General features: G+C 35.6%; 1 protein-coding gene across 6 annotated transcripts in view; it reads right to left on the reverse strand.

Moving 5' to 3' along the window:
* Positions 1–3,199: 3,199 nt before the first annotated feature.
* The window catches only part of FUT9 (fucosyltransferase 9), a 257,705-nt gene continuing 246,786 nt past the window's right edge, over positions 3,200–14,118 (reverse strand). For all 6 annotated transcript variants that reach the window (XM_069077212.1, XM_069077211.1, XM_069077213.1 and 3 more), the window contains one exon: positions 3,200–8,642. In XM_069077212.1, coding sequence (XP_068933313.1) covers positions 7,555–8,634 — 1,080 coding nt within the window. In that variant the 5' untranslated portion in view covers positions 8,635–8,642 and the 3' untranslated portion in view covers positions 3,200–7,554. The remainder of the gene's footprint in view (positions 8,643–14,118) is intronic.

The raw sequence follows: 14,118 nt of genomic DNA on the forward strand, positions 1-14,118 counted from the left end.
CCCCTCTCTGCCTATTTCTGTTTTTCTCCCCATGTTTTTTTAATGACTTAGTTCTAGCCCTGAATTTGTCCACCTTTCACTTTCTAAAAAAATATTCTCTTACCCAGAGATGTTTGTCTGGAGCTAGAATTAATCCATGACTCATTTTGGTGATTCAGATTCATCTCAAGAATAACATATAAATACATTCTGACTGGGGCATGACCCCACAACATTACTTACTATTTGCTTAGACATTTATTGAAAAGCCTTATACAGAATAGAGAAATATCATTTTTGTTTCAGTAAATTGGCACAAATGTTGACAAACAAGATTCTCTCCACAAACAAAACTTCATGAAAAATTAGTACTTATGGAAGATGCCACAAGACCAATGATTCTAGAGACAGAAATCTTTTAGTTCAGAAATATTGAGTATTTTTTCCTGCCTCCCTTATATCCCCATGACAACTTCAAGAGTTCACTTTAATGTAATGAGGAATAACTCCAACCTGAAATATTTTCTTATCTAAATAATATAACTTGGCCTCAAACACTTTGGTCCTTGTCCTCAAATGAATTCTTTTGTGAATGCTACTTATCACAATATTTGAGATACATAAATCTCTTCTCTCAAAACTGGATCACCTACTCTTTTTAATACCCAGCTAATCAGATAGTTTGGACTTACTCAAGGGCTCTTAAAGTGAAAAACCAAAATAGCAAAGTCCTCTTCATCTCATTATAGGACAGGGGAGCCACTTTTCCCTCTCTAAATGATAGTAATCTCTTCTTTGGCAATCTCTCATTAGAAGAAGATGCTATCTTCTATGATTGTCTTTTCTACAGCACTGATGATGGCTAATGAGGCCAATATGAGCTTTAGCATCTCTGCAGTAGCTTGAGCACATATTTTCCAGCATAGTGAGTGGTTCAGTTTGTTCATTCAGTCTTCAGCAATAATTTTTGCAGAGTGTACTTTTCTCTTTCCTTTACTGTCATTAATCAAAATAGAATACAGTCATGTGTACAATAAGTTGCCATATACAAATGATGTCCCTTCTTGTACATATCACCTTAGAGAAATTCAATGACAACTGGGTCTTGTCCAGAGTGAAATTCCAAGAAACAATTTGGCACACCGTATATTCACAAAGAGTATAGTGCCCATTTGGTTTCCTATGAATGCAGGGAAAAATCAAATCAATCTATAACAATTTTCTGACATTTTAACTGAAACTTTAAATGCTTATTTCCAGCAGATTTTTTAAGGTATAATATCACTATCATTTCATATTTCTTGGGTCATTCCTTTTGCCCTTATTCACATTTATATAACTATTTCCTCACGGCATCTATTATATTTTCTTTGCTGTCATACTTCCTCCTCAAAAATTGTCTTCTTTTTATAGTACAGATGACCAGTATTAATATTTTTATATTATGCAAGATTAAAGTGATATTAATAAAAACTTGCTGATAACCACACGATTTTTGTAAACGAAATTAAACATATCCCCAAAACATTGGAATTTTACATTATTCTTCAGATGTCAAAGCACTATCACTATTTTTTCTTTAACTCAGTGGAAAGGCGTCTTAGATCAATTTATAATTGGCTTTCCTGGAGTCAAGAAGTTAATCTGACTCTTCATTACATATGGAGGAAAAATGATGCCTATCTTTTTATAACTGGCTTTCCTTGAATCAACAAGTTAATCTGATTCTGCATCTTATATAGAGGAAAAATCATGCTTATCTTCTTCCTAAATGATTTAGGACACAATGGTCAGTGATATCACCCAAGAGGAATCCAATAGTATTACCCATATAAAAAGCTATTTTATTTATTTATGAAATACAAAAGTCATCAATATATATCTACCAATGTTATGTTTATTCCTTTCTTCCAAAGACAATCCCCTTGGTTTGTTAATCTTTAAATACCTTCCTCAAGCTCTCATTTCATTATCTAAGAAAAATTTTAGAGAAATGAGTATTCAGTTAACTTTTACTTATCTATGTACATGAATTTTATTAAAGCAGATTCTCAAAAAAAAAATACTGTTTTGCAGGGATTCTTAATAGTGAGGAAAAATCCATCATATACAACCCATGTGCATTTCATGTACATCACAAAAATGAAGATGGAATGTATCTGAGATCATTTAGATTAACCTCCCAATTTTTCAGGTGTAAAAATTCAGTTTCAAAGGAGTGAGATCATTTACCTAAATTATACAACTATTTAAGAGAAAAGCCAGTATAAGAACCCAGTTAGTTTCTCAGCCCAAAGCTCTCTCTGGAACAACTTCAGGTGACACTTTTATGACTATTCATAAAGTCCATGGTTGAGGAGTGTATTTACCAGTTTTAGAATTGAAAGGAACTTGTAGATGAGGAAACTGATCCACAAAGTTTTAAGTGACTTGCCCACCTCAATAGAACTACAGTTAGATTCACCCTAAAGCTTCATTAAATTACCCAGTAGGAATGATGATGACTGTGATAATGGCAGCCATGAAATCATATGTAACTTCATAGTGTCTCTATAACTCATCTATAAATACCTAATAAAATACTATACTGTGTCTGAAGACATCTAGAAAAATGCCTAAAGCTACATGTATGTGAAATGATAACAAAATGTCTACACAAAAGTATCCATGGAAATACTGAATACTTCTCTCTATGAACACCAGAACTTAGCAATAAAACAAAATATGAGTAGTTGAGACAAGTAAGAGGTGACACACCTTTTTAGCATGTACAATTTATAAGATAATACAGATTAGAACTGGTAGGGATTGCAGGGACCATCTTGTTCAATCTTGTCATTTTGCCGATGAAAAAAACCGAGGAACAACAGGTTAAGTGATTTGACAAAGATCATTATGGAAAGGGTGCAGGAGTTGGAACTAGGAAGATTTGGGTTCAGCTCTGGTCTCAGATACTAGCTGTGTGACCCTAGGCAATTAATTCAACATCTGCCTCGGTTTCCTTACCACTAAAATAGGGATAATAATAACATCTACTTCCCAGGGTTCTTGTAAGGATTAAATTTGTAAAGTGCTTTGCAAACCTTAAAGCACCCATGAATGCTAGCTATTATTATCACCTATTAATAATGGACAAAGTCATGACATGAACCTGAGTTCTTTCCATTTTTTTCACAATGTTCACTACCATAGTTCTATCTCGCACATTTGTTCACTGTACTTTTCCAAAGTCCTTTGAATATGGCTGATTTTACTTTGTGAAAACAGTTGTTCTGTTTTCAGTAATATATAGTTAAAACATGATCCCCGAGCTCTTTTCTGACATCACATAGAATCATCTCCCTCTTTATTTTCGGAATATCATAGTAGTAGAAGATCTTCTAGTCCTTATTTCTGCCTCCAAGGATGGCAAACAGCATTGGTTCTCTTAAAATTGGAGTCTTACCATCCTCTCTCAAAAATCTGTTCTATTTCTATGTTATAGCTTGTGTGGCCGCTAGGTGGTACAGTGGATAGAGTGCCAGGCCTTGAGTCAGGAAGACTCATCTTCATGAGCTTATATCCAGCCTCTGACACTTACTAGCTATGTGACTCTGGGGAAGTCACTTAACCCTATTTGCCTCAATTTCCTCGTCTGTAAAATGAGCTAGAGAAGGAAATGGCAAACCACTCCAGTATCTGTCAAGGAAACAAAACATTGGATGTAACTGAAAATGTTAAACAACAGCTTGTATGATATGGGGCTGTCTATTATTACAATATAATCACATATTAGAGGAACTTAAAATAATCATTCAATACCTATAAGTAGGCAAAATAAATAGTTCTTTAGTATACCATTATGAAGTGTTTTAGCAAAGCATGAACTATCTACAAGCAAGAGTTGGTCTTAGCCTCCCAGGGTATTGATTGGCCAAATGGATACACGACAGGTTAAATAAAATGTGAAATATTACTTACATTTAGTACATGTAGATAAGAACTGTGACGTTTCATTAAAAAAAATCCCCTGAAGAAATGAAAACCTATTCTATGTACTTTCTGACACAAAGGAATGTTCTGTAGGCTATTTTATTATTTAAAATCATACAAAATGTTAAACATTTTATATCTTACTGAAATTTCATTGTGAAAGTTCAGTGGATCTCAGAGATAGGCTCTAAACTGAGGCTGTCTCATTAGAAAAGAGATGAAACATAATTTCTGAACCATCAACCAATTTTTAGTTCTCTTTTCAGTACCTCTCAATATCTTGGTAGGTAGTTTGAAAAATGGCAGTCCAATAGCTATTCCTACCTAACATAATTTTCTGATCTCCTCACAAAGCTTTTGCAATGACCTGAGATGCAGAGTGAGGACCGGGGAGGCTGAAAGTCAAAGACATAAATGCCTGAACCAATAACTCCTATATGTCCTACCACTTGAGCTAGCTCTTAAAGTACTATGGGCCTTCTAAGGCTCTGCAACAGATGATATTATCCAATATCCTGTTTTAGCATTGGCACTTTTATAGTAAAGATCAGTGTTTTAGGTTAACATTGATCTTCCCTTCCGATTTTGTTTTTGGCAACTTAGATTTAAGTCTGTAAAATTTATGCCTATTATGGGTTCTTTTTATATTACAGAGCTGTCGGTTTTTAGAAAATTGAAGGTATCCTATCATTCTTTTATGACCTTAGAATAAATATGATTTAAAGAAACATCAGAAGACCAGAGATGCAACTTTCATAACATTTCAGAAAAAGAACACTAAAATTCTGTAGTCTATACAAATCTTTATATTCATATAGCATCTATAGCTTTCAGAATGCCATTTAAAAATTAACAGCAATCAACACCAAATCAACTACCCTTCACAAGTAGGTAAAATATTAAATAAGTTTCAAATAGACATCAATCCAGTTAATTGAGCATGAATGCCCTCTTTTGCATTTATATTTCCCTTAGTATGTATTGGTAGCACATTTAAACAATAAAACAGTATTTCCTAGACTATCCAGAAAGACAACAAACACATTTTAGATTTAGTACTTTTCTTCTGAAAAGTCAAAGTTTGTCTACATGGAGGATTTCATTTGACTAGGGTCTACTAGTATCAATAAAATCTTTTCTTCTTTTGTAGAAACTGAGGCACAGCTGCACAATGAAGGCAGCATGGTTTACCAGAAGCAACAGTGCATAAGGATTCAGGAAATCTGGGTTCTAGCTTGACTTTGCCATTTCTGAGCTGTATGACTGTGGGCAAGTCACAACTTCCCTGAGACTCAGTATTCTCTTCTTTAAAATAAGAGATGATTTTATTATTATCGTAAAATTATCTAAGGATTATCTTGACATAAAAGATGATCTCTAAGGTCCTTTCCATTTATAAAAGACAATGATTTCAAGACATAACAGAAATATTGGTCCATTTTCTTTAACACATTAGGAATAGGAAAACTGATGCTTCCAGGCTGTGGCTATATGATTCTGCTGGAGAGATGAACCAACGTGAACAAAGGATTTTGGTCCTGGTTATTTCACTATCATAAACACAGCCATAGAGAGTAACTTGCCCCAAGTCAGACATTTGGGAGCAGAGGTAACTAAAATCTAGCTTTCTTGATCTCCAGAGTACTCTACCCCACTCTGTATCTATAAGGACACTAGCAGTCAGCACAGATTGGATTTAAAGATATGATGTCCAGCTTTTAAGCTTTCAAAAAAAGTCAAGTGTATAGTCTCAGCCTGAGTAAGGCCCTTTTGAAACATGCCTTAGCAATCCTTCCTCATTACATTTTAATTTTTTTCTGACATGACAAATAATGAAAACCTTAAGAACAAATATCATGTATTTTGAAATCCTGAAATAAATTCATTTAAAATTTTCTTAACTCACATGTCTTGATAGTCACTATTATCCAATATGAAGTCATTAGAAGATAAAGACAGTGAAGATACGAAAAAAAAGAACATTTCCCCTTCCTTGAATCATAACCATCTTTAATTTTTTAATCTCTGTATTGTTAGCTATGTAGAATGGAGAAATATACTGTTTTCTTATTAAGATGAAAACTATTCATTTGAAATTTACTCAATAATACATATACATATGTGAATTGTAACTCATGGGCTAGAAAGGACCCCAAGTCATCTAGCCCCATCTGTACCTGAGTAGACTCAACATCCCTGACCAGAAGTCATCCAGCTTTTACCTGACGACCTTGTAGTGATGGAGAACTCAGAATCTCCAGAGGCAGTCCCATTTCTATTTTTGGACAGTTCTGATGGAATGAAAGCATTGCAGAGTCTTCTAGTGACACATTTCTTTGGTTCCTTCTCTGCAGTTCATCCTCTCTCACTTGTTTCTGTCTCTTTCTCTCTTCTTACTTAGGACCTCAAAGATGATGTACCATGTCAAGTGATAACATTTAACTCCTGTTTCTCAGGCTTCTCTTTAGTTCTGTAAAGCACTTAGGAACTATGGCCACAAATATGACATACAGAAGGAATACTTGAATGAAACATGGAAGAATTTTGCTCAGATACTTAGGCCTATTCACAATAAAGATAATGTCCATTCAAAGAATTTACCTATATTGATGCACATCTTTAAATTTATTCAGATGTTATTCACATACGCTATTATAGCAAAAATATACTGGTATGTATGTAAAATTTTTTACATTAAGTAACAATTATAATAATTATTATTGGCATGTCCTCTATACACCTTTCTTTTCCTGCTGAGGGGAAAGTCATCTTTTTTGTTATAATTGTTTTATCAAGGTGGAAACAATCTGGTATTTCATTTAAAAGTTATTAAAATCCTATTTCCTGAACCACAAGAATGTGAATGAATAGGTTTTCATAGTACTCCAAAATCTTACCTGAAGATCATGAGAGTAAAAAAATACAGTTGCAAGTTATCATAATGGAAAAAAAAATGGTAGGTCAGTTGGCTTTCTGGATAACACACTAATACTCTGTTAGAATTTGTTCTTTTTTTCCCTTTTTAATAATACATTAATAACTCTGCCTTCACAAGCATAGTATGCAGATAAGATGAAAAGAAAGGCAACTATGCCCTTTGTTAAACTTGGGAATACAAGAAGATTAATTTTAATTCAATTGTGACACACTCCTTCCTTGTTAAATTGTGGGAAATTTAAGCTACAGAAGAAAGAATTAAATGGAAATCCTCCATGATACTATAATCTGGGCTTTCATTTTCCAAATAGATTAAGCAGCTGATCAATGTAGAACCACAACAATCAAATAACAAATTTACATATCTGACAACCTAACCCAAATGTGGAAGGTAAAAACCCCCAACATTGATTAAAAATGATAGTAAACAATAAATTATGTTTCAGTGCAGATAATTAGCTATATACAGTATAATTTAAAATTGAGTGCTGAAGACTGCTGATGTTGATCTCTTAAAACTCTGACAAAATATAAATAAGGTACCCAAGAGAGGATGGTTGAGTCATCTGTGCCACAGAACACAGACTGATGTCTCTCTTTTTATTATCACAGCTTGAAATAGATTCCACCAGAATCTTCTACTAAGTGTGCAAGAGATGGCAAATGTTAATTCCAAAACCATTTTTCTAGATTGCCAACAGACTTGTACTCTTGGTGTCTCTTCACATGGTCACAAGCAGAGCATGCATGTGTTTCCCAGAACCGTGGGAGATTCACTGTGAAGCTCTTCCTCCAGTTAAAGTAACTGAGGTATAACTTGTCATTTTTGTCTAGCTCCTTAAGATATTTGGCTAGTTCACTGGCAGAACTGTAATCTTCCACATGAATAAAGGAGTCCCCCGGGATAAAATTCTCATAGTTTTCCCTAGATGGACCCAGCACAACAGGTACTGTACCAGCCAGAAAAGCATTGTAGAGTTTTTCAGTGATGTAATCTTTGTGGATTGAGTTTTCAAAGGAAAGGTAGAATTTACAAGTAGATATAGTGGGGATCAAACTTTTATCATTCACATACTCTCCAAATGCTTGTCCATAGGTGTGAATTTCAATGCTTTTACTCAGCTCACTGTAATACTTGACTCTTGCATGCTCAGGATTCCAGTTACTGACAACCCAGCACACCAGCTTCTTCTTGCTTGGCACTTCAAACACAAAGGAGTTTGTGCTTACTGTCATGAAGCCATAAGGCACTTGTATATCTGAATCACGGCGATAAGTCAGAGTTAGATTGAAGAGGTGTTCAATGCCGCTCTTCTGGGGTGTGTGAGTAGGTGATTCCAAATTCATCCAAATCCACTTCTGGAACGGTGGCCGTGCTTGCTGGGGTAAATTAGTGAGATCCCAACTAATGTCTCGATGATGAATCAAAACAGCATGGGATTTGTTGTAAAGAGCTCGATCGGTGGTAAGACGACACCCGTGGATGTTAAACATTGCTTGACAGGATGAAAGGTCAAATGTCTGCCCAAAAGGCCATACCCAAATCAATATGATGGTTTCATTCAAATCATCAGTTTTGCTGGAAAAGAAATTTTTCATTTTCAGAACAGAACTGGTGGTCTCTATGGGGCCAAGGATCCAGCTGTTGGTGGGCTTGATGTAAATGAGCAGGCATGCCATGAAACAACCCAGGATAATGCAGGTGATTAAAAATGGGCGGAAAATTCCTTTGGATGTCGATGTCATAATTTTTTCTGTGAAAGAGACAGAGAGAAAGGAAAGTAAAATTTCAGATCAATGAATTATGATTATGTATCTCCAAAATGTACTTGACAAAAAAAACAACTGCCTTTTTTAGTGCCATCAAACCATATAGAACAAGGGTTCTTAATCTGGAGTCCACAGATTCCCAAGGAGTCCATGGATAGATTTCAGGGGGTCTATGAACTTGAATGGGGAAAAAATACATCTTTTTTTCACTAACCTCTAAAATTTAGCATTTCTTTCTCTTATGAATGTAGTCAACAAAATACTATTCTCAAAGGGATTCATAGATTTTACCAGACTGCAAAAAATCCGTGACATAAAAAAGGTTAAGAACTTCTGATACAGACTATTAACAAAATGAGTTATCCCTAGCCCTACTTTTGACAGGAAAATGTTTTTCCCATAAGTCTTTACCAACTCAGTTCATAGTCAGAAACTAACTTATTTCTCCTGGTTTTATTTCAAGCCCAAACTCAGTATTTCAGTGATCTCTTTTAGAGTTGTATCTTCCAAGTATGGTAGCTAGGGCAAATTCAGTTTGGGGGTGGTCATGATGGATGACAATGGATATCATAGATTTAGAGTTGGAAAACACCTTGGAGGTCATCTAGTCCCACCTTCTCATTTTACAGAGAGTTTAAGTGACTTATCCAAGATCTCACAGGGGGCAAGTGGGAGAGCCAAGGTTTGAAGGTCCTTTGACTCCAGATCCAGAACTCTTTCCAGGTATCCATGCCAGTCTGGCGCAGTTGTGTTAGGGGAGGAGCAAGCCAATTGATCCTTTTTAACTTGGGGTCTGTGAGCTTTTTATTTAAAATTGATAACTGTATTTCATTATAATTGGTTACCTTTGTAATCCTATATATTTCATTTTATGCATTTTGATGCATTATTCTATGAGGTCTATAGGCTTCACCAGACTAATAAAGGAATCCATGACACAGTAAAGGTTACATTTTGTACATAGTTCAGTCCACCATATCTTATATCTCTGACAAATACCTTTGGCCCCTAGGCAGAGAAAGAGGTGACAAGAACATCACAAGGAGAATGGAGTCCCTAGGACATACCACACACACCATAAACACTCACACGCCCCTAACAACAGTAATAGAGCTTCAGTGCACTAAGAATTTCTCCAAAGTCCCCACTGGTCTCCAGTGCCACTTGAAGCTAGAGTTAAGGTTTAATTCTGAGTTACATGAAATCAGTGACCTGGGATTCAATAGTTCAGAAGCTAATCCATTCCCAAAATCTTCTATGAGATAGGTTTTGAAGATTTACTCTCATTCATCAAAAGCAGTAGATGTAGGGAAAATATTAGCCATCACAGTAATAAGTAAGGAGGTTAGTATACTTGGAGGCAGAAAGCACTGAGTTCAAATCCTGACTCCGATAGATACTAAATATGTAATCATGGGCAAATTACCAAAATTGATCGAGACCCAAATTACTCATCTGCACAATGGAGATCATAATTCCCATAGTACATACCTAACATGACTTTTTTTGAGGCTCAAGTGACATCATTTATGTAAAGAATGTTGCAAACTTAAAACTGCAATATAAATTTCAGTTCTTATTATTCAGTGACTATGAGAAGAATCTGAGATCTCACTGGTTTAGGACCTCCCACTTGGAAACTGTCTCCAACAATGCAAAGTCTATTTGTGATAAATTTACCTGAAAGAACACAGAAATTAGATGACTGGCCCAAGGTCATTCACAACTAGTTAACCCAGGTCTTTTTGAGTCTAAAATCATCATTCTAACTTCCTATTTGGTATCCCATTTTGATGATAATAATGATGATGCTTTTGGTAATATGGCAGAATTACTCCTGGATTTGCACTCAGGAAAGATTTGAGTTTGAATTCTATACTGCTTGCTGGTGGTGAGACTATGCACAAAGTATTTAACTTCTCTAATCCTTAAACTATCCTCATCTATCACATGAGGATAATAATCATGTATTTCACAAGGTTGTTGTGAGGATCAATGGAGTTAATATATATGTATATGTGTGTGTGTGTGTGTGTGTGTGTATAGCTTTGTATGCCCTTGAATCTTATTTTAAAAGTCAGTTATCTAAAATGTATTGTTCTAGATCTGGTTTCAGAAACATTTGGCTCTGGTCATTGACATGGCTCTTTTTCCAGAAACACTGTTTTTCAATTCTTGACTATTTTTTTTGAAGAATATGCAACCTCTGCTGTCACTTTATGGAGGTTTAATTACTTAGACTTATCTCCATTCAGTTTATTTCAATTAGATAATCATTGAGTGCCTACCATGTACAAGGCACAGTGCTAAACATTGAATCTATTAGGTGCTTCCCTAGACAACATGCCTGCAGTTTGAATGAGTCACCACTAGAAGTTAAACACATCTCACCTAGTTTCCAAGGTCCTCCATAATTTGGAGTAGGTTTATGTTTCCATTCTCCTTTCATAAACAGGAGTGTGGCCAAACTGAACTACTCACTATCCCCTCATTCCCTGTACCTGTGCCATGTTTTTCTGATTCTTGCCAAGAGCAGTAATTAAAGGAGGGCAACTGGGGATTTTCCCATGGACCTGAAATTTAGAGGGTATTCCATCAGCAAGGTAGAAACTACTGAGCTTAGCACTGAATTAATGAAAATAACTAATTGAAACAGTAAGCTACTAAATGAGCCATTTTCTTCCTTATACTGCTGTGGTTAGGTTCCCTCTTTTCTATATATCTCTGTGATCTTATTGGTTTAACTATCATTTTTATGTGGATAACTCCAAGATCCAAACCTAAACTCTGTCCACAAATCTATTCCCACACCACCAGCTATCTACTGGACACTTTCAACCAAGTATCCTGTAGCTATCAAACACTTAACATGCTAAAAAAAAAATAAACAAAAACGCAACTAGACTTATTATATTTTCCTAAGACTCATTATTCCTCTAAATGTCTCATTTCTTTTGATGATACCACCACTCTGATTCATTCAGGTCCCCAAATTTGGAGTCATTCTCCTTTTTCTCTTTTCCCTCAAGCGTTATATCCAATCAGCTACCAAGTCTTTACAAGCCGAATTCCATAACATCTCTTGCATCTATACCTTCACAGGACTCTGCTTCTCTATTCCCACTACTCTAGGCCTCACCCTAGTCCTCCAGGACATTACCCTCTTTCACTTGCCCTACTTCAATATCCTTAAATTGTTCTCCCCAATTTTGTCATTCCATTCTACAAGCTTTTTTTACGCAGCTGTCAAAAGGATCTTCCTAAAGCAAAGATCTGAAAATGTCTCCATTCCACTAAAAAATCTCCAATGATTCACTATTGCCTCTAGTATAAAATACAAAATCCTTAGCCTAGCATTTAAATTCTCCTATAATATCTACTTGTCTCCTGAGGAACCTGTAATGTGGGTCAAGAAGCAATCAAATATGGAACAACTGATTGGTTTGAGATTGGAAAGGGAGTATGACAGGACTGTATATTGTCACCACATTTATTTAACTTCTATGCAGAGTACATCATAAGAAATGCCAGAATGGATAAATCAAAAGCTGGAATTAAGGATGCTGAGAAAAATATCAACCATCTCAGATATGCAGATAATACCAATCTAATGGCAGAAAGTAAAGAAGAATTAAGAAATTTCTTGTTGAGGGTGAGAGAGAAGAGTGTAAATGCTCGTTTGAAGCTTTAACATAAAAAAAAAACCCAACAAACTAAGATCTTGGCAACTGGTTCCATTACTTCCTGAAAAATAGAGGTAGAAGAAATGGAAGCAGTATCAGATTTTATGTTCTTGGGTTCAAAGATCACTGCAGAAGGCAACTGTAGCCATGAAATTAAAAGATGCTCCTTGGTAGGAAAGCAAATCTATATACCATATACTAAAAAGCAGAGACCTTGCTGACAAAGGTCTGTATAGTCAAAGCTATGATTTTTCTAATAGCAATGTATGGTGGTGAAGAGTTGGACTATAAGGAAAGCTGATTCCTACAGAATCAACATTTTCAAACTGTGGTAATTGAGAAGACTTTTGAGGGTCTGTTGGACAGCAAGGAGATCCAATCAGTCTGTACTTAAAGAAAATCATTTAAACTATTTACTGGGCAGGTAGGTAGTACAGTGGATAGAATGCTGGGTCAGAAGTTAAGGAAGATTCACTTTCCTGAGTTCAAATCTGGCCTCAGACACTAGATGTGTGACCCTGGACGAGTCACTTAACCCTGTTTGCTTCAGTTTCATCATCTATAAAATAAACTAGAGAAGGAAATGACAAACCACTCTGGGGTCACAAAGACACTGACATGACTCAAACCACTGAACAACAATAACAGAACAACATAATGGCTATCTTTCTAGTCATTTTATGTTACTCCCTTTCACATATTCTAACAGGCTTGCTTTCTATTCTCTGTATGTGTCATTCCTCCAGCTTCTATTCTTTTGAATAAGCAGTGACCCTTGCTTAAGCTTGGACTAGTAGATCTCCCTAACTTCTTTCACGGAGGTGCTCAATTGCCACTTTTTTTCATGAGTTTTTTCTTCATCTAAGAGGTATCACCATTTCTTCTTGAAATTACTTTGGATGGATCATAGGATCATAAATTTATCGACAGAATGGATGTTAGTAGTCACCAATTTCAACCCTTTCATTTAACAGATGAGGAAACAGGTATAGAGAGGTGAAGAGATTTGTCCAGTCTTCTGTTGCATCTCCACTCACATTTCACATTCTATAGAAGCTAAGCTTCTTGAAGGCAGAGATTGATTGATTGATGGATTTTTGGTCTTTGCATTCCCAATGTCTACCTTAGTACTTACAGGTGCTTAAGAATTGTTTGCTGAATTGAATTTACTAGCAGGTCACTGATCCTCTGGTGATGAACTTTGGCTCACCAGACTAAGCAGGTCTTCCAGTGATGTATTTGGGGCCTAAAGCCTTTCTAGCTTTGTATAATCTCTGCTAGAACCTCAGTTCTACTGGCTTAGCTTTAAGACTTCTTGATCTGATGAGTCATCATATGGAAAAATAAATAAATATATATATGTTATATATGTGTATGTATATATAATATATAAACATGTGTATGTATATATGTATATGTGTGTACATATGTATATATACAGATGCATACACACATCTATCTATCTATCATCTATCTATGTATCTTAAAACCTTAGTAGATGAACTTACAAATAATATAAATATGGTCTTTCTGAATAACATGACAGCATGTTTATTCAGAATATCTCCACCCCCCAATACACACACATACATTCCTAGGTTGGCAACCTCAGTCATTCTAGGCTTTTCCCTCGCCTTTTTATTCAATTATCAAGTCTTATCTGTCCCACATGACCCCTTTTCTTTACTTATATAGCAACCAGCTTGATAAGTGGAAGGAAGGAAGGAAGAAAGGAAGGAAGGAAGGAAGGAAGGAAGGAAGGAAGGAAGGAAGGAAG

The sequence above is a fragment of the Petaurus breviceps genome, unplaced genomic scaffold (assembly GCF_028583685.1).
Source record: "Petaurus breviceps papuanus isolate PSGF00001 unplaced genomic scaffold, PetGlider_PUasm1.0 90977, whole genome shotgun sequence".
Lineage (NCBI taxonomy): Eukaryota > Metazoa > Chordata > Mammalia > Diprotodontia > Petauridae > Petaurus > Petaurus breviceps.